Below are 24,993 nucleotides of genomic sequence, written 5' to 3'. Positions count from 1 at the left end.
GGCCTGCCTTACACGCCGCATCCGCCGTGCTTTTCTTTTCTTTGGTTTTTCTCGAGACACCCGCCCCTTCAGCATCATTGCTCTCACAACAGCGACAAATACGAAGCACTCGGCACGCCAACGTTGTCGCAGATCTCCTGCACCTTCCTCTTCACCAGCGAGTAGAAAACGTCGAGCTTCGTGCGGCGCACGGGAACGCGCTCGCCACCATTAAAGAGAGGCAGGGGTGCTTCCTCATTCCCTGCTTTCGACGTTGCTGTTGCAGTGGAGCCTGTCCTGCCCTCAGGCCCTTCGTTGCCCTCCTCTGGCGCAGCGGCAGGCTTTGCCAGCGACACACCGGGAAGAAAGTAAAAGAGATGCATGGAATCGAACTCCTCCTCGCTGAACTCCATCTGCACCAGCCCGCGGACGCACTGGAGAAAGGTGGCGAGCTTCTCCGCGTTGATCTTGTATGAGTGCGGAGGCAGCGGCGCGGAGTCGATGACGTTGGCGCGTCCGCCGGCTAACGTGTTCGCACGCACCGCTTGGCCCTGCATAAACGACGTCGTCGATGGCGCCGCTGCTGCGGACACAGAGTTCACCGCAGTCGGTCGCGCAGACGGACTCGGTCCTGTCGTTGGGGTCTTCCCAGTGCTGCTCTGCAGAACGACGGGGCGGGGGGATGCTGCTGGTGGTGGAGGTGGAGGCGGTGGGGCAGGCGCCGAGACTCGCGGCGGGGCGCCGCCACCTGGCGAGGGGAATGAGTACGGCGTCAAGTTTCGACTGTGCAAACTTCCATTTCGAATCGAGTCGGCATTGCCCGGTACGAGGTACGAGGTGGTGAGGGCCGACGAGGCGGTGGAGGCGCCGCCTACGTCCATTCCCCCACCACCGCTGCCACCACTTGAGTGAGACAGATACGCCGTCGGCACGGTTAGCTCCATGGGGGCGCCGACCACCGTCGCACGCTGCCCTTCGTTCTCTGCCGGCATCTCCTGCGGCGCCGGGGAAGGCGTCAAGTTCGTGCTGTACGATGCCGCCGCGAGCCGGCCAAAGAGCGAGGTGCCTTTGGAGGGACTCATCTCGAGCGAGTCGACCAGCGAACCCGGTGGCCACCCGCCGGCTTCGGAGTCGACGGAGATGACCCGTTTAAAGTGCAGACCGGCGAGGGAGGATGGCGGAGAGTCGCCGGTGGCGTTGGTGGGGGGTCCTACCGGGGAGGAGCTCGACAGCGCTGGGGCCCCCACGACGGGCACGCAACCCCCACCACTGCCGCCGCCGCTATGCGCCTTCGCCACGTGCAACGACGGCACCGGGGCGTCGGAGTATAACGCCGTCCTGGTGTTGTTCGTCACGGCCGCCGCGTCGGGTGGGCTGCTGCCGCTCGTCATGGAGGTCGGGGAGGTATACGAGGGTGTGCGGCGCAGCGACTGCGTGCGGCTCACCGGCACCTCCAGTTTGTGCGGGCGGCGCAGCAAGCTCGTGCTGCGAGAGTAGGCTGCCACCGCGGCTGGCGACATCTCCGCTGAGTCGGGGGAGCGGGCGGAGGTGCTACTGCTGTTGTAATTATTGTTGTTGCTAAAGGAGTTGTTCTGCTGGCTGCTGGTGGTGTTGGGTGCAGGCTGGCTGAGGGCACTCATCCCACTGTTGCCCTGCGAGCGTGGTTGGCTGTACGGCTGCGCCAGCACCGGTGAGCCGATCAAGGAGGAGGAGATGGAGACGACGCGCTTAAACGGGGACGATGTCGCGGTGAAGGTCATGTCGCTGTCGAAGCGGTGGTGGGCGATGATGCTGCTCGCATTGCCCTGCACACGCGTGTTGCTACTACCCGGACTGTTGTGGACGTGGGTCCCAGGCGAAGTGTCCATCGGGAAGGGCGATGTGTTGCGGCTTCCCGTGTGGGACGCGGCAAAGGTGTCACTCACGCGAGAGAAGGAGCGGGGGTTCACGCCGGTTGTGCTACCGCCGCTGATCGACCGGGAGTCTCCTCTCTCCGCGTTCACCACCACCACTGTTGCATCGTCGTCGTCCTCCTCGTCCTCCTCCCCCTCCCCTTCCGGTGTCGTTTTCCCTGAGCCCTCCCACACGTACGCCTTCAGGTACGCCGGGATCGAGGCCATCACCGCCGCCGTCGCCGCGCTGTTGTCGCCGTGTGCTGCATGAATGGACGAGGAGGTAGCAGAGGGCTGGGCAGCAAGTGTGCTCCGCAGACCCGCTGGCTGCTCCGGTGGCGGTGGTGCTGGTGAGGGTGCTGGCGGCGGTGCCATGTTGCTGGGAGCAGGAAGGGTGTGCGCCAACTCGGCCGAGGGAGGAGGTGATGGGGAGGGGGCGGAGCTGTCCTCCTGCTGCGTCGCAGAAGCGCTCGGGACGGCGGAGTCGGGTCGTGCCGTCGTGGCAAAGGAAGCGTCACCCTGTGCTGCGTCGATGTTCGGACTCACGCTTCCCTCCTGAAACACCGTGACGACGGAGTCCTTCCCTGCCCCCGTGCCACGCCTGTCGTCTCCCCCCGCCAGCATCTGTTGGATCGACACGGCGGTGTGGATCAGCGTGTTCAAGGCCGCCATGTGCGCCTCTGGGTTTCCCTTGACGGCCGACGCCCACCGCAGATTTCCATCGTTGCCGTTCGTGGGCTGAGAAGCGCTCCTCGTCCGACCACCATTTAGGTGACCTTTTCCGCTCGTGCAGATGCCGCTTTCGCTGGCCGCGTCGGCGGTTACCTCGCCCAGGGAGCTCCACTGATGGACGTAGGCCCACACCGCTGCGATGTCCACCGCCACACGGCCCAGCAGCTGCGCGATGCGGCGGCGCTCAAATTGAGAAAAAGAGAGAACCAGACGAGTGCCGGCCGTTGCTTTTTCTTCTCTGTGATCGGCAGGGGCGGCGGAATGAACCTCTGGTATGGCGGAGGAGTTCGGCGCCTTGATGAAGGGATCCGCTGACGCCGGCCTTGCTGTTCGTGGCGTTGAACCACCCCTTTGGCCCCCGTCTGTTGGGCATGGAACACCGACACCACTACCACTACTATCACCTCCGCCTTGGGCCTCGACAGGGTCGTAGGGGTGTTCGTCGCGGTACTCGCAGGCACGCTGTACACGCAACAACGCTGCCTGTATGGACTCAATCTTTTGCTGCGCTGCCTCCGCGGTCAGCAGGGAAGTCGGCGAAGCAAGGAACGACATGGAAACGATGAAGAGAAGAGAATCTGCTAGAAAAAATCAAGAGGGAAATAAAATCCAGCGCAGGTACAGCTATTAATGAAAGCAGCATTTAAAAATAAAAGTCGTGGAAGAAGAAGCGTGCGTGCGCGGCCGTGCTGCCGAATGTGTCCAGACTCTAGCCTCTCATCCCAACAGGATGCATCGAGTAAGGTTGTCGCTGATGAACCGGGAGAGGAAGATGCGTCAGATCGCCTTGGCCTACGGAGAAACGACTTGAGAAGAAATACGAAGTAAATAAAGAACTCTCGAACACCAAAGGCAGACTGCTCAGTCAGCGTAAGGAGGGAGAAAAGAAAAGAGAGAGATTCGTAGCTGTATGCCTGATCAACCGACACGAGCACCACTCCAGTGCGTGAGCGTCCTCGCTGTTAGCGTGTGAAAGCTGTGCTGTTTGGTTTTTTTTTTCTTTTGAGGGAAGCCCAAAAATGAATTAAAAGAACTGAGATGTGTTCCTCTTCGCCTCTGTGGCGCTTCGACTACAGCCGTGGGAGGAAGAAGAAGTCGACGACGAAGGAGAGGAGATGTAACAACTTGGCCCAAAGCGTTGGGAGAACAGGAGAAAAACATATATATGTATCAACACCATACACTCTTCCTTGCATTGAACGCCGCAAGAGAACACCGAAAGCACGTCAAGTATGAGGAAGGCGATGCACTGCGGTGCACCGTTGGCGCAAGGTAGTCCGAAAGGTCGGTGCAACGCATGTGAGAAGTGCATTGAAAACAGTTCGGCTGAAATGCAGTTCCAAAAAAGGAAAAGGGAGTTCGTCGCAGTGACGCAGCTTGAGCTGCCCAATTCCATTCTGTGCATATATTTTTGTTGCCCTCTCACTTGTCCCACGTGCATAGAGAGGTTTGATCGCCGTTTTGAGTAGCAGTAAGCTATGGCTCCGCTCCAACTCTCACGTTGAGGGTGTTGAAGCGAGTACATGAGTCTTGGCCAGTTCAATAAGGTCCGCCTTGCGCCGTGCTGCGCCGACGTTGACGCCGACCAAGGATAGGTACTCCTTTAACAGCGACACTGTTAGCAAGTCCCACGCATTGCGCGCGGCTGCATCACGGATGGCGCCTTTGATGCGGCCCAGCATCACCTCGTCTCCCACCCCGCTACCTCCCATACCCTCCGCAACAACGGTGTTGCTGCCTGTGCGTGGACGGCGCACGGCATGCGGTGCGGAGGACGGAGGAGGGCAGTACGCTGCTGCACTGTAGTCACTCCCTAGAACCTCTCTGTTGAAGACGTGGAAGCAGTGGGCGTGTGAAAGCATCTTGCTTGGGTTCAGCACGGTGCTATCCACCACATGCGGCTCTGCATCCGCCACCTCCACCTCATTGCCCTCCTTCTCCTCACCATTCCCCTCCGCCACCCAGCTTGACATTTCGTCGTCGGACTCAAAGATGCTGTGGTGCAAGGGATAACGTTGCTGGGCAAGACGCTGCAGCACGGCGTACTGCCGCTGCAAGGCGGGGTTCCTTCTGTCATCGGTGTTGTACGGCTCGGTGAGCGCGGCGACCACCTCCTTTGCCAGCTCCAAATGCGCCGGGTCGACGCTGCTGTCCTCCAGGCACGGCGTGCTTAGGCGGCTCGCCAAGGCGCAGGAGCTTAACTGTGGCACACGGCGAAGGTCCTCGGCAAAGGGCAGGGGTACGACGTACAAGCCCAGCCCTTCCGCCGGGACCTGATACCGTTTTGCAGGGTCGCTGCGCAGGTCCGGTGAAGGGACGAGCGCCACAAGACGCGGCGCCGCGGTAGTCGTACTGCGGTACTGTGCAATGGCGGCCCTCCCCTTTGCTCGGAGGCGGCGCACCAGCAGAACAAACAAGTGGTGCGACCGCGGGCCGCCCTTCTCTACGCAGACGTGCAGGAAGGACGAGCGGCGGACAACGTGCGCGTGTTGCAGCACATCCTTTACGTCCTTGAAGAGCAGAATCGTGAAGCCGGCCTCTGCGTCACCCGCGGCCACCTCCGTGATCTTTTGGCGCTCCTGCTTCGTGAAGCACACCCGATCCCCGCCCACCTTCGCGTAGCAGCCAAGTTGTTCGACGCTGACCTCCACCTCCGCCGTCTCGTCGACCTTTTCTTCCCTCGCGTCGTCTTTGCAGGTGTGCAGGTGGACCACACGCCGCACGGCTCGGTTTGTTTGCCGATCCAGCCACTCGTGCGGGGGCGGCCGGGCACGTAGGAGAGGAGTGTAGAGGCTTACCGCCATGCGCGGTGCGGTGGCAGCGGCCGGTCCGCCTCCATCGTCCTGTCCGATCAGTCTGCCGATCCGCAGCAAGCAACGGCGGAAGGGCCGCTGCGGATGCGCACGACGGGCCACCGTGCTCAGCAGCTGATGGAGGGCCGCCGTACCTGCGTGGATGTGCACCGCACCCATGCCACTGCCGCTCACGTAAGCTTCAGGACGGCCAGCAGCAAGAGCAGCAGTAGCAGCAACGGGGGCATTCCTTTCGCCAGGGGATTGTGCTGTGGGTTGTACCGATGGCACCTCCATCTCCTTCAACAGCGGCTCCCAAAAGAACGTTGAGTCGAAGGCGGCTCTGTCAGCGTCATAAGAAGCGGTGGGAGAAGCAGCAGTCAAGAGTGCAAAAGAGGAGTGAGCTATTTGGTTGGGATCGTCGTGGGCCACGTCGCTTATTGGGATGGAGGTGGGATCGGCAAGAATGCCCGCCCCTGTCGAAGTCGGCCTGGCGCTGTCACCGAACCCAAACACCTCCAGCGTGGCCCCCACATCAGCCAACGCACGCACCCGCTCACGGCACTGCTTCCACTCACCCGAGCGCCCCTGCGTAGGATCGCTCTCGTTGGTGAACACGAACAGCCGCTGGTGTTGGATCGTTTCCGGTTCACAGGCGTTCAGGAATATATGCCGTGCCACCCAGAGCACGTCGCTGAAGCGACAGACGGCAGCACCACCCGCCTGAACAGACGCATCCGGATCGCCCCTGGGCTGTCTGCTCGGCGCCGGGCGAGGCACGTGACCAATCGTCTTGACAAACTCGTCGTAGGCAGGAGATCCGTAATTCCCCGCAGCGCCCAGGTGCTCCACACGCTGGATGCACTGCGTCCCAATGTGCGTGGCGTCTTGCGTTACGTAGATGCCGGAAAAGGCCGCCGCGTTGGCGCACTCGCGGGTGTTGTAGAGCACCACCGCCACCTTGTCCTTGTTTGTCCACACGATCTTCTCCGTGAGCAGCGTGCGAATGCTTTGCAGAGTCATCGAGAAAAACGACGCGGTCGTAGGCGTGCTGGTCTCCGCCTCCGTGATGCCGTTACTGTTGCTGCTGCCTTGTGTGGAAGAGCTGCTGAGGCTGTTGCCGGCCCGAGGTGACGGGTCGCCTTCACCGGGCAGTCGGGTGGAGCCAGAAGCGTCCGGCACCGCTTCATTTGATCGCGTCGGTGGTGGAGGGGAGCAGCGAAACATCTCCGTGCTGCAATCCACGAGGCACACGACCACCTCGCACTCGTGGTGCTGCCATGCCGACTCGTCTGCTTCGTCAGCATCACACGCGTCTACGTCGTTGTCTGCCGCGCCGAGGTCCGCCGTGCCTTCGTAAAACTCTGCAAGATCGGCCATGAAGGAGAGAGGCGGAAAAGAAGCTGGGGGCTATAGAGAACGCTCGGGAGTGATGGAGGAGCAAGGGACGGAGAAAAAAAAAAGAAGTGGAGTGTAAGCGCTCGCACCGCGCAGACGAGCAGACTTATTTCGGTGTTCCTCAGCAGTGATTTCCGCAGCTCATGCGAGTGGGAAAAAAAAAAGGAGAAGAATGATGAGAAATACAATTGGAGGACAGTTGGGCGCAGAACATGCACCAATATATCTCGAAGACACAAAGCACCATACTTCTATTCCGCCTACGCCTCAAACTGGCAACGCATTCGCTGATATGAAACAACGAAAAACATAAACTGATACAAGAACACATACATGTCTGCGTTTATTCTTTTACTTTGCCGCAGCTTTCAAAGATCAATAATGTTGAGCTGCCAATCAGCTTCCGCGAAGGCGTCTTTCCATTTTTCCTGAGAGCGATGTGTGGTCCTTGTCATTCTAGTTTACGGTGTTTCGAACACGGCAGAAGTCATTGCGTCGTAGTCATACAGTGAAGAAGAGAATGAAGAAGTCGCTCACAGATAAGAAAAAAAAATCTAAGTCGTCCTTCTGCGATGCTTCTCATAACACGAAGCCCGTCGCCATTTTTGTCTCCGCTCCAGATGCAGGGGCGAGAAGACAAAGAAAACCTCTGAAGAGGATCCGGAGGCGGCGAAGAGACTTGTGAAGGGAACAGAAGAAAAAAAGACGCTTCTAAGATTGAAAGCCACGAGAAAACAACGACCGCCATGTATACATACACATATACATCTATATGTAAAGCGAGAGAGGTTCTCGTCACGGAAATAAACAAAAATATATAAGGAAAAATTTCTAACTAAGAAAAGGGAAAAGGTGTGAACGAAGCAACACAAAGGGGCGCAGAGCCCAAGTACGACTGCAGGAACAGGAAAAAGACGAGAGGAAAAAAATGGGCGGATGTTGAATAACAATACATGAAGCGAGAGACTGCGGCCACGACACGAAACGGCGCAAAGCAGAAAAGAGAAGAAAGCCGCCCCGTGTAGACTCCAGACACAATTGACGCAGGATGAGAGAAGGCGAGAGAGATCAGCAGTGTTCCGTTACTTCAGATGTTGAGCCACGCTGGTTGGCCATCCTTTTCCTCCACTTCAGCTGCAAAACCCTTTTCCGCTTGTCCCTCCTCTCCTTGGTCTGACTCCGATTCGAACTCCTCTTCATATCCCACTTCCTCTTCTTGCTCTTCCTGCGCGTTCTCCAGACCATCGTGGCGGTCCCATTTACCGGGCTCACCCTCCTCGGCCTTTGCAGAAGAGGCTGCAGCAGGAGCGGCAGTAGCAGCAGCAGCAGCAAAGGATGAGTTCCCCGAAGTGTTCCCGACCATGTCTGGCGCGCTCAACACCGCAGAGTGCTCATTTTCCACCTCCTCCTCCTCCTCCTCCGATTCGCCGCTGGAGTACTCACCCTCGGAGCCGTCCATGTAGTCCTGCGTGTCGTCCGCGTTCCACAGTTCCCGCGGCGGCGTCACGGCAACGCGGTGATCGACCGCCGACGGCGTCGCCTGCTCCTCCGTGCTGTAGGAGTAGTTTTGTGGGCTCTCGTAGCGGGCCGGCAACTCCGGCTTCGGCCCGCGCAAGTGAAAGTCCGCGGAGTCCCCCATCGCCGGGTGCGGTGGCGAAGTGGGCTGCGCGGCGGGAGCGTCAAACGACGGCCGTCCAGACCCCACGTCGTCGTCTTGGCTTTCATCCACCGTGGGGCCAGCTGTGCGGTGGGCAAACGCAGCCCTGTACGACGTGTCGGTGCTGCTCGTCGCAACGACGCCATCGCTTATCCGGTGCCTGACGGGCTGCGACGGTGTCTTTGCGGGGGGAGGAGGGGCAGGGGCGAAACGGAGGCTGGGGGCGGCGAGAGCGAAGGTGGAGGCCCCGCCGCCGGCCCGCCCGCCTGGGTGTGCCAGAAGCTCCTTGTAGGCGGCGAAAAAATCCTCGCGCTGGCGCAGCCACGTCTGGCGGTCAGCATTGTTCATCTGGGCCGTTGGGCTCTGCAGCGGTGCGGGGGGAATGCCCAGCCGGCCGACTCCCACCGTCGCCACCACTCGCCGTGGCCCGTCTCGCGTGCCAGCGCCGCCGCCCGACGGCGTCGATGCGGCCACGACGTGCATCGGTGTCACATCCGCCCTTCCGCCGTGCAGTTGCAGCTGTCGCTGCTGCTCGCGCTGCTCCTGCCACAGCTCCATGTCGTTCGTGTACCGCGACAGCACGTCCTCCGTCGGGACGGGCGCGTTCGCCAGGTGCCGCAGTTCTCGCTTCATGTAATCCGGCCCGGCTTCCTCACGCAGCGCGGCCGGCACGGAGGCACGTCGCAGCGCATCGTGACCAATGCGGGCGAGCTGACTCCGCCACACCACTAAGAGCGCCTGCTCTTGTTCATCCGGCGTGCCCAGCGCGGCGGCCACGGCGGCGCGGTGCTTCACAATGCGCCCGTTGCGCAGTCGAGCCCCGTCCCGCTCCCGCCGCTGCTCCCGCGCCACGGCGTTCAGCCCGTTCACGTCGCGCTGAATGCGTCGAATGACGACCTCCGTATCCTCCAAGGTCGGCATCGTGAACGGCTCCATCCGCGGCGCGACCGCCGAGTTCGGGTGGTCGCCGAAGACCCCACTCATGTTATTGTACCCGTGTCCGCTGACGCTCTCTTCAAATCTAAAAGCAGAGGAGCTGCGGCGCAAGGCCGCCGCCACCGCAATCGCCGTGATCGGGCGTGACACGCGAGACGCGCTGACCGGCGCACCGCTGCGCTCCCCCGACCCACCCACCTTCTCAAGAGAACCGTCAGGGCCAGCACCAGCACCTGCAGCAGCACCGCCATCAGCGCCGATTTGAATTGTTGGGGGGTACTCTACCCACTCGGGAGAGAGCAGCTCCAACGGGCCGTAGCCCTCCACAAAGAGCGTGGGTGGGTAGCGACGACGGATGTTGCTGTAGAAGTAGTCGTTCAGCGCGCCGCTTTCCGGCGCGACTGCGAACGGCGGTGCACCGGCGTTGGCGCCGGCATTGATGTTCACTTGACTCCTGCGCTGCCCCGCTGGGGGGAGGTCGGCACCGGCATTGTTCACGGCACTGCTCGCAGGTTGTGCGCTGCCTAGTGTGAGCTGGTTGCCGCAGTGCCAGCGATCGCGCGCCGTGGCGTGCGTTAGCGGCGGGTATGTCGGGGCGGTGTTGTTCGTCAACACCACCTCCTCGTTGGACGTCAACTCCGCCGCGTCTGCGAGCTCGCCGCCGTGGGCGTCCGTGTTGACCGCGTCCCGTGAGGGCAACCCGCTCAGCGGCGTTGTCGTGGGGCCACCGCCCGCCGCCGCCATCTCGAGTCGATCCAGCAACGACGGCCGCCTCAACCGGCGCTGTGGCTCGCCGAAGACGTCGAAGTTCGAAGAGAAGGCAGACGCGTTACCGCTGCGCGACTCCGTGACGTGTCGAGCGGTTGGTGACTGACCAGAGGCGGTGCCACCACCGCCGTTGCTACCTGCGGCGGCATTCCACGGCACACCGTAGTGCTTGCGCAGCAGATCGACTGCCTGCACTGGTTCGCGCTGCAGCATACGTTGGAAGGCCTCATCAGACCACCGCTGTCTGCTCTTGCCGGCGGAGCTGCGGAACGGGGACGGCGTGTGGACGGAGCTGGTGCGCCTCACGGGTGGGCTCGGCGGCTGCGGTGTGTGTTGTGGCAGTGGCGTTTTGGGGAAGGAGAGGGACGGCGACCGCACCAGGCCCTCCGCGTCGCCCTTCGGGGACCGCACCTGCAGCTCATCTGTCAGCGTCAACCCGTCAGGCGGACGTGGGCTGATGCTTTCGTTGCCAGGGCTGTCTTCAAACGACATTTGACGAAGCGGGGTGGTGTTCATCTGGTCTGCCGCTGCGTCCATCCGCGCCGCCACCGTCGTGCGCATCATCGTGTACAGCTTGCGCGCTTTACTGCGCAGCGTGGCCGCGGCCGCGGCTTCGGCGGCTGCCTTCTTCGACTCCGTCGAGCCGCCGTCTTCGAGGGCGGAGGCCGCAAACAAAAAGTTGTGCTTGTTGTAGCGGTCGTTTGGGGTGATGGACATGAGGTGCCGCCGGGCACGCTGCCCGGGTGGTCCGAGGGCAACGTCCGGGTCGACGAGGGAGACGGAGTACTGAATGTGGGTAATGTCCGGCAGCTGCATGACGTAGCCGATGGCGACGGCCTCCCTCAGGTCGAGTTCGTACTTTGGATTCTCAGCCTGAAGAAAGATGTGCACCGGCGCAAGGCTGACGTCCGCATGGGAGAAGTGCGAGGTGGTCGGCGCGGGGGCCAGTGCGCCGCCCTCGCGGCCCCCCACCGCCGCCTTCGTTTGACCACGTGCGGGAGAGGACGGACGCTGCGGCGCGGCGGCGGAGGCGTGCAGTGCTACCTGGTCGCGCACCGCGGCCTCCCGCTGACTCGCCTCTTGCTGCGCCAGCGTTGCCTCGTGCCGCTGCTCCGCCGCCCAGGTCCGGTTGCGCTCCTCCAGCAACCTCGTCATGTGCTGCAGACGGGGAGGCAGCGTGATGGCGTGCTTCGCAAAGGCGCCTCTGTTGAAAGCGCGTCGGGATGTAGGGCGGCCGCCACCTGTGGTCGCTGATGGCGCAGATGCGCTGAAAGGGGGAGCTTTGGCCTCATCGGGCAAGAAGGCGTTCTTGACCAGAAAGGCGCCAGCACTCGCCACTCGGCAGCGTGGGCCACGGGGGCCGTCACCGTGTGGAGTCGGGTCGCGACTTCGTCGGCCGGAGCTGCTGGCCCGCACCGCGTTGCGGCCCGAGCCGGCCGCCGATGTCTTCGTGCCGGCCGCTGCGGACCCTGCGATCCTCTCGCCGCTCTCCTTGCCCGCGGCGTTTTCGGTAGTAACAGGGACGGCCGTCGTTTTCCGCCGCTGGCTTGAAGCCGACGGGGACTGGTGCTGTTGGGTCAGCGCGGACGCCACGGACTTTGTCCTGCTGCCGTTGAGGTGACGAATCGCCAGCTCTCGCGCCAGCATGTTGAGCGGGTTTCCCTGCAGCTTCGCCGCCCCGCCGTCGACGCAAGAGTAGTCGATGTCCTCCCACCGCACGTAGTCGCGGTGCAGAAAGCACAGCGCCCTCAGCTGGACCTCGCTGACTGCGTGAGCGAAGGCGAGGTAAGTGGTCCCGCCAGGCGCGGCGCCGACGGTTGGCATGCGCTGCCGCCCCACCGCGTCCACCTCAATCGGCGGCTGCGGCTCGCCGAAGATCCGCTTCATCAGCAGCACGGTCTGACTCGTCACGAGGCCGGAGTAGTGGTGCAACTTGTCCACGAGACGGAAGGCGTCGCGGAGCTGGTCCGCCTTGATGCGCCAGCCCTCCACCATCGTCCGCGCGGCAAGCCCCAATGGCCAGCGGTGGGGCACCAAGCAGCCCTCGCCCAGCACGTCTCCTGGGCCGTAGGTCGCCACGCCTTCGCAGATGGTCGAGACGGAGCCGTGCATGATGAAGATGACCTCCTTGCACTTGGTCGACGTGCTCACGACGAGCGAGCCCGGCGCATACACCACCGGCTCCAGTCGCTCCTGGATGAGGCGAAGAGCGATATCCGGCAGCGGGCGGAGCAGCTCGGAACTGGCACGCAGCTGCTGCGCCAGAGCGCGGGTCAGGCGCTGCTCACTCATCCACTCAATCCGCAGCACCGCCGCCTTCTGCAGGAGACCGTCACGAACGCTGGTATCGCGCTGCATGAGACGTGTGAAGCTGCGGCGCGGCAGGCACCACGCATCGCAAATGGTGGCGGCACGCAGCACGCAGTGGCGCGGCTCCGGAAAAAGGACGGACAGCTCACCGAAGGAGGCGCCGGACTCAACCACCTCGTCGGGCTGCGCTCCTGCCGAGATGTCCGTCGTGCGCCAGCACTCACACCCGTCACGTGCTGCACGCGACGCAGCACCCCTTTGAAGCGCCGCGGAGTTCAACGGAGACCTCCTCCCGCCACCAGCGGCCGCAGCAGCAGCACCGGCACTGACCTTCGGCAACGTGTACACGCCCAGGCGACCGCGGCGGAGAAAGCACAGCTGCCGCTCTGCGCCTGGTGTGTGCGGGCAGGCGATGACCTCGCCCGGCATGTACGTGTGCGGCTCCAGGTGTGTGATGAGGGTGCGGATGGTGTGCGACGGAGCGTCCTGCAGCAGCCAGCTCTGCCGCATCATCAGCTCCACCGCGGCGTAGTCATTGTAAAGGGTGCGACGGCGCGCCGCCACAACGAAGTCCGCCATGGTGCGCACAGTGCCATGGGCAACGGCCTCCCCGGCAGCGGCCGTACACCACGGCACGTAGCGGAAGGGTGACTTTGCCTGCCGCTCGGCCTGCTGCTCCGCGGCTAGCTGAATCAACGCTGCGTGCACATCGGCGGTGCGGACACGGAAGGCCTGCACCACCTCCACCTCGTCGGTTTTGTTGCTGCTGCTGTTATTGATGGTGCTGCTCAAGTTGCTTGTCTGCCTCACCGGTCTGCCCGGTTCGGCAGAGGCGATGTAGCTGACGTACTTGCACGGCGCCAAGCCAATGGCCTCGCTGGCCCCCAGCACCACCGGACCACTCAGCTGCTCCATGCGCGTGTACTGCAGGGTCGGCTGGCCCACGGTGCGGCTGGCGCGGCGCAGCGATCGCTGAATTGCCGTTGTCACGTTTGACGTGGACGCCGCATCGACTGCGGCTCCCGACTCGCTGCCGTTGTAGTCGTCCAGCAGGAGGGCGGCATCCTGCACGGCGCCCCCACCGCACAGCCGCACCACGTCCTTCGCGGAGGTAAAGTAAGTCTGGCGCTCCTTGCGGCTGCTGCCACCACCACCGGTGCGACGCTGCTGGGTCGGCAAGGACGGCGGTTGGAAGTGCATCACCGTCACGGTGCCGGACAGCATGATGTAGACGAAGGACGCCTCTGGCGGCTCGCGCGGGTAACCAAGCACGCTGCCCGCCTCCATGCAGATGGGCGAGAGTTTGCTACCCAGGCACTCGCCCAGCCCTTTTGCGTCCACATCGAAGCTGGCCGTGCCGCCGTCCAGCATCAGGTCCCCACCCGCGGAGCTGAGGGACTTGGCCAGCGAAGCGACAGCGACGGTGACCATCTTGGTGTAGGCGACCGTGCCCATTGCAGGGAAACGCTCCTTCGATCTGCGCTGACGCAGCAGGAGCTGCTTTTTAAGACGCATAATCGGTACAAAATACTCCCGCAACGCAAAGCCGGGCAGGGCTTCGAGGGCGGTGTTCATGTAGGTGAGGCGGTCCATGGAGATGCCATGAATCTCAGCCGTGTTATCACGACTGATCGAAGAGCCGTGCTTGCCAGCACCGATGGGGTTGATGCGTCGCTGGTAGGAAGTGCGCTGCGAGCTGCGCCGACGTCGCGCGGCGTTGACAGCGTAGCCGGCGGCGCTCTCGACGACGCTGGGAGCGCCCGGTCCGGACGAGACGGTCAACATACCTAACAAACAAGCAGAGAAACCAAAGAAGAACGAAGAAAGAGTCTAAGGAGAACGAAAGGAAATAAGACGAAAAAAAAACAGAATCAGAAAGCAACGTGAAAGTTTTTTGACCCAGAAAACTCCGAAACAAACCGGTGCCGCTGAGAAGAGGCGATCCACCCACAGCGAGGCGGATCAAATACGAAACGCAATGTGTTTTGAAGAGAAGAGAGAAAAGAGTTGCACGTCGCACCGCAGTTTATTGCAGGTTCACCGTCCTGTGCACGTCGCGAGGCGAAAGACGCGGTGACCACGCAGAGAGCAAGAAAAAAACTAATCTAAAGTCACCACGTAGGCGTGACAGTGATTCGGGCGCGGGTACGCGAATGTGTACAATTCTGAAAGGCAACTCGGTTCACTTGTGTGTGCTGTGAACACAGGCAAATACACGCAGTTGTCACAGCACTTTCTAAGCCACATTGCATGGCACGCAAATTGGGAGTAAAAGAGAAGCCAAAATGTCAAGAGGAAACAAAAGGTGAAAGTAAATGCACCGAGTACAGTTTTGGCTGCCAAGATCAACGAGAGAGACTACAGTCGAGACTCCGTAGGTAATGTAGGGTCGTTGTGCTTCGCGGAGTACTCGGAACTGTCACAGCGATATTACGGCCTCGCCATGTCGGACACGCTCGCACGCTCCGTCAGCGTGAAAGGCAAGTCAATAGCTTTCATTTGCACAATTACCCTTGCGAAGGCTTCACACACTGTACGCCTTCCCTTTCCATTCCATCTAATCTTCTTCTTCTCCCTTAGCATGAGACGATGCGTAGACCCCAGCGCAGAGCAAGAAAGACGTCAATGAGGTTGGAAGAAAATAGAAGAGAGAGAGACGTTCGTCCACTTTTCATTGGCAGTGTACATGCGGGAACCAAAGAGACACACATAATGTATTCACAACTTGACAACGGAGACACAAAAGCTCCCATCACCGAGACAGCATAGGAAGAGAAAAAACATTAATAATAAATCGAATCACAGAGTGTAGTGTACATCCTTTACATCCAAGCTGCATCAAAGAACAAGAGTGATCGCAATAACGACCGGCTTCAACAGGGCTAGCGCCGCACTACACAACGGTAAGGAAAAGAGCTTCCTGCCTTCCCCTCTCGACCTCTCCAACACAGAGTATAACTCAAGAGGGCATCTTTTCTTAATTTGCCTCTTTCAACGAGCGCCTCGCCGTCTCACGAAGAAGACAGGATCAGAAAGGGAAAAACACACTGGCAAAACGCGCTGCAGCCCAGTAAACACACAAAAAAAAAAAATATTAAATCACGCGTTTGCCCTACTCAGCTCTATGTGGCGAAGGAAACACACAAGCAGAGTTACGCAGAGGCACCCTTCGTCGTAGACAGGCGATCCGCCATAGCCTGCTCATCACCAGGTGAGATCTTCGTGGTTTTGGGGTCATAAGGGTAGACGTACTTCTTAAACAGCTCCTCGTCACGCTTCTCCCAGTCCACATGCGACAACCGCTCCACGCATGCCTGCAGATCAGCTTTGCCGATCTTCTTCGGTTCCGCCGTCGGCATGTACCGAGTGGAAAGCTCCGCGCGGCGCGTCCGGCTCTTCGCGCGCTCCTCGTCGTACATGCGATACACGTGATGATCGATTTCACTCTGGCTCACCTTCTTGTCGTTCCTGTGCGCCTCCGCCTCCACCTTCTTATCGCGCTCCTCCTTCGCGTTGGCGAAGCGCTGCAGCTGCTGGTCGTATATCCGATTCACCAGGTGCTCCTCCTCCTCCTTCGAGACATGCCGGCTTAGCTGGGCCCGTGTGCGCTCGAGAGTGGCCTGCCGCTCCTTCTCCCGCTGCGCTGTGAGCTCTAGCTGGCGGTAGTAGAGACGCTGCACGAGTTTGTCCACCTCCTCCGGAGTCAGCCGCGGGGCGGCAAGCATGTTATCGTAGTCGTCGGCGGACATTGTGCTGCGGATAAATACCTTTTTCTTCCTCTGAGCTCACCGCAATGCAAACAACGAAAGAAAGAAAAAAGAAAAGAGATACGTCAGAAAGCTGCTCGTCGAATTCCCACAACTAAACGAAGGAGAGCGAATCGGCAAGGAAAAAAAGGAGAGAGAGAGAGAGAACGTGAGGAATGGAGAGACGCAAATGTAGCGAAAGCGGAGAAGGAGAAGAAGAGGACTGCGGAGCAGAAGACAATCAAAGTTGTACCTCGAGAACGCGTACATGTAGCGGAAAGACGAGTCGAAACCAACGCGGCATTGCCAGTTTTCACGTGCGGCTTTCCTTTACCCCACCACGAGTGTAGGAAAAGCAGTGACAAGTCGTGCAACCTTTCATCTCTGCTTTCTTTTTGCTTCCCCACTGCAAAGCAGCGGATCAGACTTACGAAAGAAGCAATGGGACGTGTATTTGCAGGTTAGCTGTCTGTGAGAAAAAAAAAACTTTTGCCATGACGGAGCTAAGTAGATGATCACCATTGATGAGATGTAGAGGTGCGTCATGTGGCAGAAAGTGAAGGCTATCGTGGTGTTCATCCTGCTTTTTGTTCTTTTCTCGCCGCGAAACCTCTCAACTACTGCCCTCTCTTTACCTTCAACTCCTCCGTGAAGACGGCGTGCGCCTCCGTGTACGCGTTCGTCGGATCGTGGAAATACGAATCCGCCGATTGCGCCACGTTGATGGTGCGGGGAGTGCCACGACGTAAAAAGACACCCATTTTCGATGTCTCCAGCGAAGCAGCAGACGGATTAGCGTCAGAGAAGCCACAGCATTCTCCTCCTCCTCCCACGGCGTGCGGCCGCAACTTCCCCGCTGCGTGCGATGCGATGGTCTGCTGAGTGGCGAGCTTCTCCTGCTCACACACGCCGTCGTAGAAGCGGTGTGACATCTCCCGCACGTGCGGTGCGGCTGCTGCTTCTGGCAAAACGTCGAGCTCTGCGTGTCCCATGAGCATCGACTGATGCTTCGCGTGTTGTATCTTCATGAACGTCTCCTCGAGCGACGTGCTCTGGATCAGTATTGTCAACTCATAAGCAACGCCGTTGCGGTACTCGGCCTCGCGAAGCAGCCGCGTGCGTTCGCGGTACTCCTGCAGCGGACTGGAAAAGGCGTCAGCTGCGCCTGCACGGCCCTTGACAGCGGTGCGCGACGCGCGACGCATGCCCTGTACCTCCTCACGATCCATCGGCAGCGGCACACAGGCGCTGGAGGCGTAGAGAACTTCTGGGCAGTAGAGAGAGAAAAAGTTGCTGAACTCCCTTTGCAGCTCCTTCTCTACCTTCAGGTAGGCGAGGTGGAGAAGCTGTTCCTTGTGCAGAACGCGGTCCGTCGCCGCACGCGCGAGCACGAACTCGATCGGTGAGCCCGGGTTCACCACGATGTCAACCTTCTCCGGTACGATGGCGGCGTTGTGCAGCAGGGTGGAGATGTCCGCGAAGTAGCCGAGCAGAAACGGGTGTAGGAAGGGGCCGAAGGTGGGGAGGGGAGTGGCTTGCTTCAGCTCAAACGGAGCCGTCTGTGCCACTGCTTGCCAGTAGGCGGACTTAGCAGCGCTCTCCTCCGTCGTCTTCTGCTGCTTTCCGTCAACATCCTCGCTCTGCTCCGCAGACGCTGCATTGGACACCGATGGACTGCGGCGCTCCTGGCTGCCGCCTCGCTTTGCTAAGCGCAGTCGACGCTTTCGGTGTTTCTTTCTGCGGGCCGTACCGTCGCAGCCCCTAGCAAGTCTACGCGTGGTAACTCCTCTAGACGATGCCGATGACGCTTCTCTTCGCCTCTCTCTCTTCTTCTCGCAGCGCTCTCTAGCGGAAGTGGTTTCGGTCGCCTCGTCCGCGACGCCCTCCAACATCATCACGTCAAATAGCGCCGACGCATCGATCAGGGGCTCTGCCGTGGGCAGCGCAGATGGCCCACCGCGGCCCGGTGTTTGCTCGCCATTCTGCCCAGGGTTTGCTTCTGTTGCCGCTGATGCTTCTAAGCCCTCCCCACTATGTGTAGTTGACATCCCAGCGACAGAACTTGTGGGCTTATCAGTGCTTTCGTCTCTGTGAAAGTCGGAATTGTGTGCTGCGTTGACTTTAGCGCTCTCGTCAACGTTCACCTCCGTCGTGTGCACCGGCTGCGCGTGGCGGTGATGCTGCCACCACTCGCTCTGCACCACCGCGTCAGGCAGTAGTCCGGCAATGGAGACGTCCTCCGTCGTGCTGGCCGCGCCGGCAGCCCAGAGAACGCCGCTAGGGTCCCGCACCGCAAACCCAAACCGCTGACAAAAGAGCCGTAAATAGTGAATGGAAGTGAATACGGGGAGGGCGATGTAGGTGTTCAGCGCGAATACCTGCGGCTTTACATCGTATGGGTCCCATGTCCGATCAACGGGGGACGCGAGGGAGAGCAAGGTGCTGTTGATCAGCCGCCGCATCAGCTCCAGCTCCGTGCGAGCGTCACGGTTCTCGCTGATCGAGAGGGCCATAGCTGCCTCCAGCGCATCGTTGCGAGGGAGAAGACGAATGGCTCGTGTGGTGGCCTCGCTGACATTGCCACTACCACAACTACTACCGCTATGCCCGCCTGCAAAGTGCGATGTGTTGAGACTATTCTTCGAGTCTCGTAGCAGACTGTGTAGCCGACGGCGCTCCTGAAGCTCGTCTTCCGCCGCACGGTTCGTGTGACGAAGACGCTGCAGTCGCCGACGTAGCGATGGAAGTCGAGATGCGCGCACCGCAGCGGAGCGAAGACACGACTGTGAAGACGTAAACATGTGTCAGATGCAAATGGACAGCAATTGGAAAAAGGAGAGGTGAGAGGTGTTGACGCTGCTCCTGGAGTTCTCTTTTTTAGCTTCTAAAGAACGTCTTGTCTCCCACTTATTAGAGAGAAAGAAAGCCTTCTATATAAAAGCAAGAAAAAAAAGTTGCCGCAATGAGAATTGGGTCTTGACAAAGCGTATACAGTGGTCCGTTGCTTGAGAGCAGCACGTTTTCCTTCACGCAGACACCTCAGTGCCTTTGTGTGGAGTCGTGTGTGTTAAACAGAGGCTTGAAACCATGCACGGTACAGAGAGTTGTAACAGGTCAGCGTGCTTGTTGTCGAGAAAGAGTAAGAAAAGACAAAAAGAATGATACTGAACGTAGAGGGTGTGGTAAGAGGTCGATGAGCAGGAAATTTTTCTCCGCTGCTTTCCGCCACACCAATGGCGCAAGAAGTGAAGCAAAGCGCACTGCCGTTTTTGTTGTTGCTCTAAACGCGTTGCATCTGATCGTCTCCTGGCAGCGCCGCAGAGGAATGCGCAACCGTGCTACGATCCGCCGTAGGAGAAAGGTGAAGGAAAGGCCGCAGCAGCTCAGCCGTTGGAGAGCGAGACACCTCCCTCACGAGCATGCGCTCCTCTAACAAAGGAAAATCGCACCACCATCGCCGCCCAGGGGCGGGAGAAAAAAACAGTATTTGTAATAATAACAAAAAAAAAAGCTTTGCCCTTGCAAGGCGCGTCAAACTAACATTTATAACGACAGGGAACACAAATAAAAGAAGAGATAGAAGAGATAGAAACGTTCGCAGAACAAACAAAGCAAAGTGGATTGCAGCTATGATTGTTTCCGATGTGAGACAAGAAGCGAAGGACCTGTCGCCCGGTTTGCACCGGCACGGGAAGCGGAGAGAAATGTCGATACTCACAGAAAACCCCGAAAGAGAGAAAACTTCAGAGGAGAGCGCCAGCGGGAAAAAAAAAACCAAAAGAGGTGTTTTGTTGCACATGTGGTGGTGTAAGCGTCTTGGACCCCATTAAAAAAAGGGGGGATAAGTGTGTGTCGCATCGCAGTGGCAACAACGTGCGGATGAACAAAGCAAAGCGCAGGCGAGACCGCTTTGTACGCATCCGCTCATGCTAAAAATACAACCTCGTGTAGTGTTTGGCAGCTGTGTCTCGATTTTTAACACGTGATCCGTTACTCACGCCCCTGGTGGGGAAGGCAGAGCGTGGGCAGAGGTCGAATTCAGATGGTTGTTTACCGTCAGCACAATCTTGCCCCACGCCTTGCTGTCCTCCAGCCGTGCGTGCGCCTGTCCCACCTCCTCCAGTGGGTAGGTCTTGTTCGCCACCGGCACAATAACGCGTTGGTTCATCAGCGGTATCACCTCCTGCTCGAACGTCTTCACCAAGTTCTCCTTGTAGTCATCGGACTGACAGCGAAGCTTCGAGAATATGATGTGTGCACGCTGACGCAGCAGAGGCAAGCAGTTCAGGTGTACCCTAGCGCCGCCCATAAAGGCAAGCACAACGATGCGACCGTCCTCGGCCAGCACGGCGGCGTCCTCGGAGATGTAGGAGCCGCCAAAGATCGAGTCCAGCACGACGTTGATGCAGCTCTCGCCTAGCAAGTTTTTAATTTTAGGCGCGAAACACATCCCAGTCTCATCCGGCGTGCGAGACAGGTTGATGCTCGCAAAGTTCTTGCACAGCTCCACCTTTGCCTCGGACGAGGTGGTCACCGCAGTGGCCTCGAAGTACTTCTCCACCAGCTGCGATGCGGCCGTGCCCACCCCGCTTGCACCGGCGTGGATCAACACGTGTTGGCCCTTGCTAACATTCCCGTGGAACTTCAGCGCCTGCCACGCCGTGAGAAACGCCTCCGGGATGGCAGCGGCCTCAATGAAGGAGTACCCTTGTGGGATGTGCATCACACTGCCTTCGTGGGCAACGGCGTACTCGGCGTAGCCACCGCCGGGCAACAAGCCCATCACCTTATCCCCCTCCTTAAAATTTTTCACATCCGGTCCGACCTGCTCGATCACACCGGAGACCTCGAGGCCCAGCACCTCGCAGCTGCCCTTCGGAGGGGGGTAGTGGCCGCGACGCTGCGCCCCATCGGCACGGTTAATGCCCGCGGCACTCACCTTGATGAGGACATCGCGCGGGTTCGCAATCACGGCCCGAGGAATGCGAGATATCTGCAGCATGTCCGTCGCACCAAACCCTTTAAGGGTCACCGCACGCATCATCTGCATGGTGACAGGTAAAGAAATGAAAATATAAAAGATGCTAACTACAACTAAGGGGGGGAGAACGGAAGAAAGAGGGAGAAAGGTGTCGATGCCAAACCCTCTCAGAGACCTTTCTCAACGCAAAGCTGCGGAACGTTAAAAGGCGAGTGGGGGGAATGTATATGCGTATGAGAGTAGGTATATAGCTACCACGAGAAAGGATGTACAGCGACGCGAATACCAACAAAAAAAAAAAACAGAGGAAAATGAAAGCAAATGTGTGGTGTTGTTTGAAATAAAAGAAACGTTTTGTGAGGATCAAGGAGGCAATTCGCCACCGTAATAAAACGAAATACCAGTCTCACACCTATGTGTATGGATGCGCTTCTGCGGCTTCGGGGAGAGGGAGAAGAGCAGTCAAATGCCGGGGGTTAGAACTGACTACTAAAGGTGGATAACACTACAAGCAAAAGCAAAGGGAGAGGAGTAGACAGCAGAAAAAGAAAGCTGTGTGAGAAAGCGAACCTTTTCAAAATAAAATGCCGGAGTCATCTTAGCAGCAATGGGAGCTTCGATTGAGTGTCATGATAGTTCCGCCATCGCTCCGTCAAGACGTACATGTCCTGCCATCGTCATCATCATTTCAGATGCACAGCACTAAAACATCACACAATCTTTCTCCATTACTGCAAAGCATGTTTTGTTTTTGTTTTCCTCTTCGCTGTGTGTTCACGATGTCCTCTCCTGCTCGACACACATCAGCAAAACGAAACCATTACTGTACAATGCAAACTCCCCTCTCTTTCTTCGTCCGTGCATGCGACGACGCGGCTTTCACCCCGGCTGCATCGTTGGTGATTTCCTCGTTTTCTTCCACAGCCTTTGCAGAGACGACGCTCACCGCGACTTTCGCACCTGCCGAGGCAGAGCATGAACGCACCACAGACCCGTTTCCTTTGCCCTTAAACGTTACCTTCCCTAGTCTCTTCTTGTCTCGCTCAGCACTGGGATGTGTGGGAGAAGGACTTGCGTCGCGCTCTGCCGACGGCAGCGGCGGCGGTGGCGGCGGTGGCGGATGCAGCGGGGGGACATAGAGAAGAACATCGCTCTCCTCCGGGGGCTCAGGCGGCCATGTCATCGTGGCTGGAATGATGCGAACAAGGCTCCAGTCGTAATGGGAGTTGCCGCACGGTCGCTTGCACTCAATGACGCTGATGCCGCGCCTGGGATCGTTGTAGGACTTGCGTGCGACACCGCAACGCTGGCAGCGCACGATGTACGCCACGTCAAGCATCATCAACGCTTCCTCAATGGCACTTCCGAGCAATTAAAAAGGAAAATCCAAAATAGACCGTTTCATATAACCAGCATGTGGAGGGCAGAAAGGGAAAGCCAAAAGCAGCAACAACAGCGAATGGGCTGTGTCCCTTTGCGAATGAGACACCCACGTCAGGTCGCCAGTTTAGCAGCTCATAACTCTCCTCATGTATTTCATAGACTCGGATGTCCACCTTTTTGAGAAGGTGTGGCTATACACAACTCTATAGCTAAACAAGAAAACAGCAATGGAAGCGCCAATGTTGACTGGAAAACAGAACAGAAGAAGACAAGAGAGATAGGTCGAAGATTCAATGATCGGCACGCAAAGCCTCGAAACATCTTGTTGCTGTCAGAAGCACTGAAAAGGGCCGAAACAAGAAACCCGCAACTGAGCGCAGATGCGACGCGTGTTTTACAGAAGAAAGCACTTCAATTTTTCTGCCTTAACGAAAAGCGGAAGATGAAGAAGGAAAACCTGTTTGGCTTTTTATTGAGTTTCCGTTTGAAAACCACTTTCGTCTGTTGTCGCGGACGATCAAAAACAGAAGAAGAAAAAACAGAGTTGACGGTCCTTTCGAACGTTCCGGGAGAGTGCAATGGAATGAAAATAGAAAAAGAAAAAAAATACCAATAATAAGAAGTGTACGCCCGTCAATCGCATTTACGGAAAGACATCCATTTTGAAGCGGCGAGTCTGCCCCCGACGAGCGCCTCCCTTACCCTCCGGTATGCTCCAAGCGCGGCGGGAGGTAGCTATGACGGGGCACGTAGGAAAAGGAAAGAAGAAAAAAAAAGGGTGCAGCGCCTCGGCGTTGTGCACTCGCGATGTCTCCCATAGCAAACGATAGAGATATAGTATATATATATATTTGTTGTGTATAAAAATAAATAAAAGTATCGCTCCACCACGCCCAAAATCACTCTAGGGTGAGAATTATTTTGCCGCCGTCCTTGTTGTCGTCGAGGTGGGCGTGTGCCTGCGCCACCTGCTCCAACGGATAGGAGGCGTTGGCCACCGCGACGATCTTACGCGCGCTCATCAACGGCACCACCTCCTGATCAAATGAGGTCGTGAGCTTCTCCTTGTACTCGGCTGATTGGTTCCGCAGTTTGGAGAAGATCAGGTGAGCACGCTGCTTGAACAGCGGGGAGAAATCCAGCTCCACCTTCGACCCACCGAGAAAGGCAAGCACAACAATGCAGCCGTCCTCGGCCAGCACGGCGGCGTTCTCGGAGATGTAGGAGCCGCCAAAGACACAGTCCACCACGACGTTGATGGCGGCCTCGCCCAACGCCTCCTTCACCTTGGGCGCGAAGCATAACCCGCTCTCATCCGGCGTGCGAGACAGGTTGACGCTCGCAAACTTCTTGCACACCGCCACCTTGCTTTCCGACGAGGTGGTCACCGCAGTGCCCTCGAAATACTTCTCCACCAGCTGCGATGCGGCCGTGCCCACCCCGCTTGCACCGGCGTGGATCAGCGCTGTTTGACCCTTCTGCAGATTCCCGTGGAACTTCAGCGCCTGCCACGCCGTGAGAAACGCCTCCGGGATGGCAGCGGCCTCAATGAAGGAGTACCCTTGTGGGATGTGCATCACACTGCCTTCGTGGGCAACGGCGTACTCGGCGTAGCCACCGCCGCTGAGCAGCGCCATCACCTTATCGCCGTCTTTGAAGCGCTTCACATCCGGTCCGACCTGCTCAATCACACCGGAGACCTCGAGGCCCAGCAACTCACTGCTGCCCTTCGGAGGGGGGTAGTGGCCATAACGCTGCGCCACATCAGCGCGGTTGATGCCTGCCGCCTTGACCCGAATAAGGACTTCTCTTGGATTTGTGATGACGGGGCGTGGTAGCTGGGATATCTGCAGCACCTCCGTCCCGCCGAACCCGTTAAGTGTAACTGCACGCATCATCTTGTCGTCGTCGTTGTTGTTGCGTGTTGTGGGGCAGCGGTGTGTCGTGTGTTGAAAGGAAGAAGAAGGAAAAAAAAACGGAGGTCTCAACGGTTTAATCTGAAGTACGGCGGCAACAGAACAGAAAGCTTCGTGGTACGGCAAGAAGAGCGTAATGTGGGGTCTTGCCCTCGCTGTACGTGTCACCAATGTGTCGATAAGCTTGAACTGCATGCACGATGGGTGGAAACAGTGGAGGGGACAGGTAAAACAGGGAGGAGAGAAGCAGTGAAGGTGACAGCACGGCAGCAAGAGCTCCTTTCTTTGCTATCGGCATTCGTTCATATCAAGAACTTGTGGAAGGCACGCCGGAGATGATCAAGTGCCTTCACACAACTTCGCAAGGGACGGTGGCTGACAGCAGCCACGAGAGACAGTGCGCAGAGGTCTTCCGAGTCAACACACTTTTTTAAAGCTCCCGCGTCCCTTCAAGAGATGCGTCGTAGACTACCAGCGGATGCTCTTCTTCTTCATTCGATCGA

At 58.7% G+C, this 24,993-nt stretch overlaps 8 protein-coding genes across 10 annotated transcripts; all 8 read right to left on the bottom strand.

The window, feature by feature from the left end:
• Window positions 1-83: 83 nt before the first annotated feature.
• ABB37_04684 (hypothetical protein) lies at window positions 84-3,675 on the bottom strand (the record flags this gene model as incomplete). The annotated part of the gene is made up of 1 exon (XM_015802453.1): window positions 84-3,675. The coding sequence occupies exon 1, from the start codon at window positions 3,156-3,158 to the stop codon at window positions 84-86; it is 3,075 nt and encodes a 1,024-aa protein (XP_015658897.1). The 5' UTR covers window positions 3,159-3,675.
• A 424-nt stretch (window positions 3,676-4,099) lies between these two features.
• ABB37_04683 (putative Ku70 protein) lies at window positions 4,100-6,775 on the bottom strand (the record flags this gene model as incomplete). Its single annotated transcript, XM_015802452.1, has 1 exon — window positions 4,100-6,775. The coding sequence occupies one exon, from the start codon at window positions 6,773-6,775 to the stop codon at window positions 4,100-4,102; it is 2,676 nt and encodes an 891-aa protein (XP_015658896.1).
• Window positions 6,776-7,880: 1,105 nt separating this feature from the next.
• On the bottom strand, window positions 7,881-14,249 carry ABB37_04682 (hypothetical protein; the record flags this gene model as incomplete). Its single annotated transcript, XM_015802451.1, has 1 exon — window positions 7,881-14,249. One exon carries the CDS (start codon window positions 14,247-14,249, stop codon window positions 7,881-7,883), a length of 6,369 nt encoding a protein of 2,122 aa, XP_015658895.1.
• Window positions 14,250-15,616: 1,367 nt separating this feature from the next.
• ABB37_04681 (hypothetical protein) lies at window positions 15,617-16,327 on the bottom strand (the record flags this gene model as incomplete). The annotated part of the gene is made up of 1 exon (XM_015802450.1): window positions 15,617-16,327. The coding sequence occupies exon 1, from the start codon at window positions 16,211-16,213 to the stop codon at window positions 15,617-15,619; it is 597 nt and encodes a 198-aa protein (XP_015658894.1). The 5' UTR covers window positions 16,214-16,327.
• Window positions 16,328-16,827: 500 nt separating this feature from the next.
• On the bottom strand, window positions 16,828-19,334 carry ABB37_04680 (putative mitochondrial hypothetical protein; the record flags this gene model as incomplete). The annotated part of the gene is made up of 1 exon (XM_015802449.1): window positions 16,828-19,334. Exon 1 carries the CDS (start codon window positions 19,009-19,011, stop codon window positions 16,828-16,830), a length of 2,184 nt encoding a protein of 727 aa, XP_015658893.1. The 5' UTR covers window positions 19,012-19,334.
• Window positions 19,335-20,204: 870 nt separating this feature from the next.
• ABB37_04679 (putative mitochondrial oxidoreductase) lies at window positions 20,205-21,698 on the bottom strand (the record flags this gene model as incomplete). Of its 3 annotated transcripts, none has more annotated exons than XM_015802446.1 (1): window positions 20,205-21,698. In XM_015802446.1, exon 1 carries the CDS (start codon window positions 21,258-21,260, stop codon window positions 20,205-20,207), a length of 1,056 nt encoding a protein of 351 aa, XP_015658890.1. In that variant the 5' UTR covers window positions 21,261-21,698. The 3 variants fall into 3 exon arrangements, with proteins under 3 accessions (XP_015658890.1, XP_015658891.1, XP_015658892.1); XM_015802447.1 differs by having other exon boundaries at window positions 20,205-21,682; XM_015802448.1 differs by having other exon boundaries at window positions 20,205-21,631.
• Window positions 21,699-22,011: 313 nt separating this feature from the next.
• On the bottom strand, window positions 22,012-22,822 carry ABB37_04678 (hypothetical protein; the record flags this gene model as incomplete). Its single annotated transcript, XM_015802445.1, has 1 exon — window positions 22,012-22,822. Exon 1 carries the CDS (start codon window positions 22,531-22,533, stop codon window positions 22,012-22,014), a length of 522 nt encoding a protein of 173 aa, XP_015658889.1. The 5' UTR covers window positions 22,534-22,822.
• A 651-nt stretch (window positions 22,823-23,473) lies between these two features.
• On the bottom strand, window positions 23,474-24,686 carry ABB37_04677 (putative mitochondrial oxidoreductase; the record flags this gene model as incomplete). The annotated part of the gene is made up of 1 exon (XM_015802444.1): window positions 23,474-24,686. The coding sequence occupies exon 1, from the start codon at window positions 24,470-24,472 to the stop codon at window positions 23,474-23,476; it is 999 nt and encodes a 332-aa protein (XP_015658888.1). The 5' UTR covers window positions 24,473-24,686.
• Window positions 24,687-24,993: the final 307 nt, after the last annotated feature.

Source organism: Leptomonas pyrrhocoris, assembly GCF_001293395.1.
Source record: "Leptomonas pyrrhocoris isolate H10 chromosome Unknown, whole genome shotgun sequence".
Classification (NCBI taxonomy): domain Eukaryota; phylum Euglenozoa; class Kinetoplastea; order Trypanosomatida; family Trypanosomatidae; genus Leptomonas; species Leptomonas pyrrhocoris.
The sequence above is the reverse complement of the archived record's forward strand: the minus strand, read 5'-3'. Positions and strand labels throughout refer to the sequence as shown.